Source organism: Tasmannia lanceolata, unplaced genomic scaffold (assembly GCF_043159265.1).
Source record: "Tasmannia lanceolata isolate RefF3 unplaced genomic scaffold, GAP_Taslan_0.1 ptg000174l, whole genome shotgun sequence".
NCBI classification, from domain to species: Eukaryota; Viridiplantae; Streptophyta; class Magnoliopsida; order Canellales; family Winteraceae; genus Tasmannia; species Tasmannia lanceolata.
Window position 1 is genome coordinate 211,598 of NW_027518850.1, and position 1,603 is coordinate 213,200.

A 1,603-nucleotide genomic window follows, 5' to 3' on the forward strand; every position below is an offset into this window, starting at 1 on the left:
TTAAACATGGAACAAGCTCCTAGCATAAAAGCAGCCAAAACAACGGCAATAAGGACATCAAATTACAGAGAGTCTTCACAGCAACGATGAATCCTAAACTCCCAATAAGAGATGTAGGAAGAGAGACCATCATGGCATCGAAGGGAAGCAAATAGGAGGGAGTACATGGGGGGATGATTACAGCCGAGGGTATAAAGATCCGGAAGAGTCTTTGGCAAGCAGCTCTAAAAGGTCATCCGGTGCATCCAAGGGAGGGAGAACTTCACCTCTGTAAGAGCAATCACCTTTGGAGAGGTAGTCGGCAACGGCATTGGCCTCTCTCCAGATGTGTGAAATTTTCCAAGAGTGAAGGTTAAGTAACTTTTTTTTTTTTTCTTGGAGTGGATGGGGATGGCTCTCCAAGGGCATTGACTTTCGGCTGTTATGATATTCACTGCTAGTAAGGAGTCAGATTCAATCCAAGAGTGACTGAAATTATGGATTTTTGCGAGGTGAATCCCTTGGAGGATTTCCTGGAGCTCAAGTATGTGAATTGCCCCAGGATCAGCAGGGAGAGAAACATTGAAAGGCAATCCCCTTCAGAGTTTCTAATGGCTCCTACAATGCTTCCCTGATCATTTGCGAGAGAAGCGTCTATGTTGATTTTGACCCAGTGGGTTGGGCGGTTTTCCCAAGAACAAAAGGATTTCGGCTTTACTTTGGGGTTGCAGGGGAGGTTAAATAGGGCAGCACAACTGATGCTTTCAGCACTCGGAGGGTCACCTCTTTGGAGAGCAATGAGCTTGGATTTAACCTGACTAATAATAAGATGAAGAATTTGTTGTTTGTGCTGTCTTTTGTTGTCATGGACTCTGATATTTCTTTCATGCCAAATGTCATAGATAGCTGCCTGGAACAGAAGTTTAATTGCAGTGCTGAGTTGACCTTTGACTTTAAACTGGGTTTTGGTCCATTCTTCTTCCTAAATAAGACCAACAGATCTTCTTTTGATATTTAGTTCTCTGAGGATAGCTTGCCATATCCATTCGGAGTAAGCACATTTGAAGAACAGGTGGGGAATGGATTCAGAGGATTGAAGGCACAATGGACATTCATGAGGAACACGAATTCCTTGCCTAAGAAGCCTATCGCGGGAGGCAAGCCTGAAGTTAATTGCCTGCCAGGATATAAACGAGTGTCTCAGGATATTGCCAGAAAACCAAATGGTTGAGTGCGAGGTTAGAGTTGGATTTTTGACCCTGATGGCTTCCCAGGCAGATTTGATCGAGAACTTTCCATTGGGGCAAGGTTTCCACACTACAGTGTCCTCCCCATCCGGGTCGAACAGAGCTTTGTGCAAAATTTTCTTGAGCTCGGCCAGGTGAGGGAGATCAATGATGATGTCCCATCCCCCATCAGAGCGCAGATCGTTGACAGTACAGTTGGATGGAATATTTGTTGTAATTGAAGTTTGATGCTGAATTATACCTTCCGGGTGCCATGGCTGCTTCCAGAAGTCTATTCCCCTTCCATCAGCGATAATGTAGTACACATGCTCCTGAATCGAATTTCGAGCTGTGAAAATTCCCCTGAAACTCCATGATGGCCGGCTGGGCTGCTTCAT

The 1,603-nt window shown here is 45.0% G+C and overlaps 1 protein-coding gene across 1 annotated transcript; it reads right to left on the minus strand.

The window, feature by feature from the left end:
- Window positions 1–961: 961 nt before the first annotated feature.
- On the minus strand, window positions 962–1,603 carry LOC143866885 (uncharacterized). The gene is made up of 2 exons (XM_077376036.1): window positions 1,238–1,603; window positions 962–1,156 (listed from the first exon to the last, which is right to left on the minus strand). The coding sequence occupies exons 1-2, from the start codon at window positions 1,601–1,603 to the stop codon at window positions 962–964; spliced, it is 561 nt and encodes a 186-aa protein (XP_077232151.1).

Excerpts from the sequence above, each read along its gene's own strand:
- LOC143866885 (XM_077376036.1), bottom strand. The coding sequence starts at position 1,603 with ATGAAGCAGCCCAGCCGGCCATCATGGAGTTTCAGGGGAATTTTCACA. Across the intron at positions 1,157-1,237 it reads CTGCCTGGGAAGCCATCAGG|GCAATTAACTTCAGGCTTGC; the intron begins GTCAAAAATCCA and ends ATATCCTGGCAG.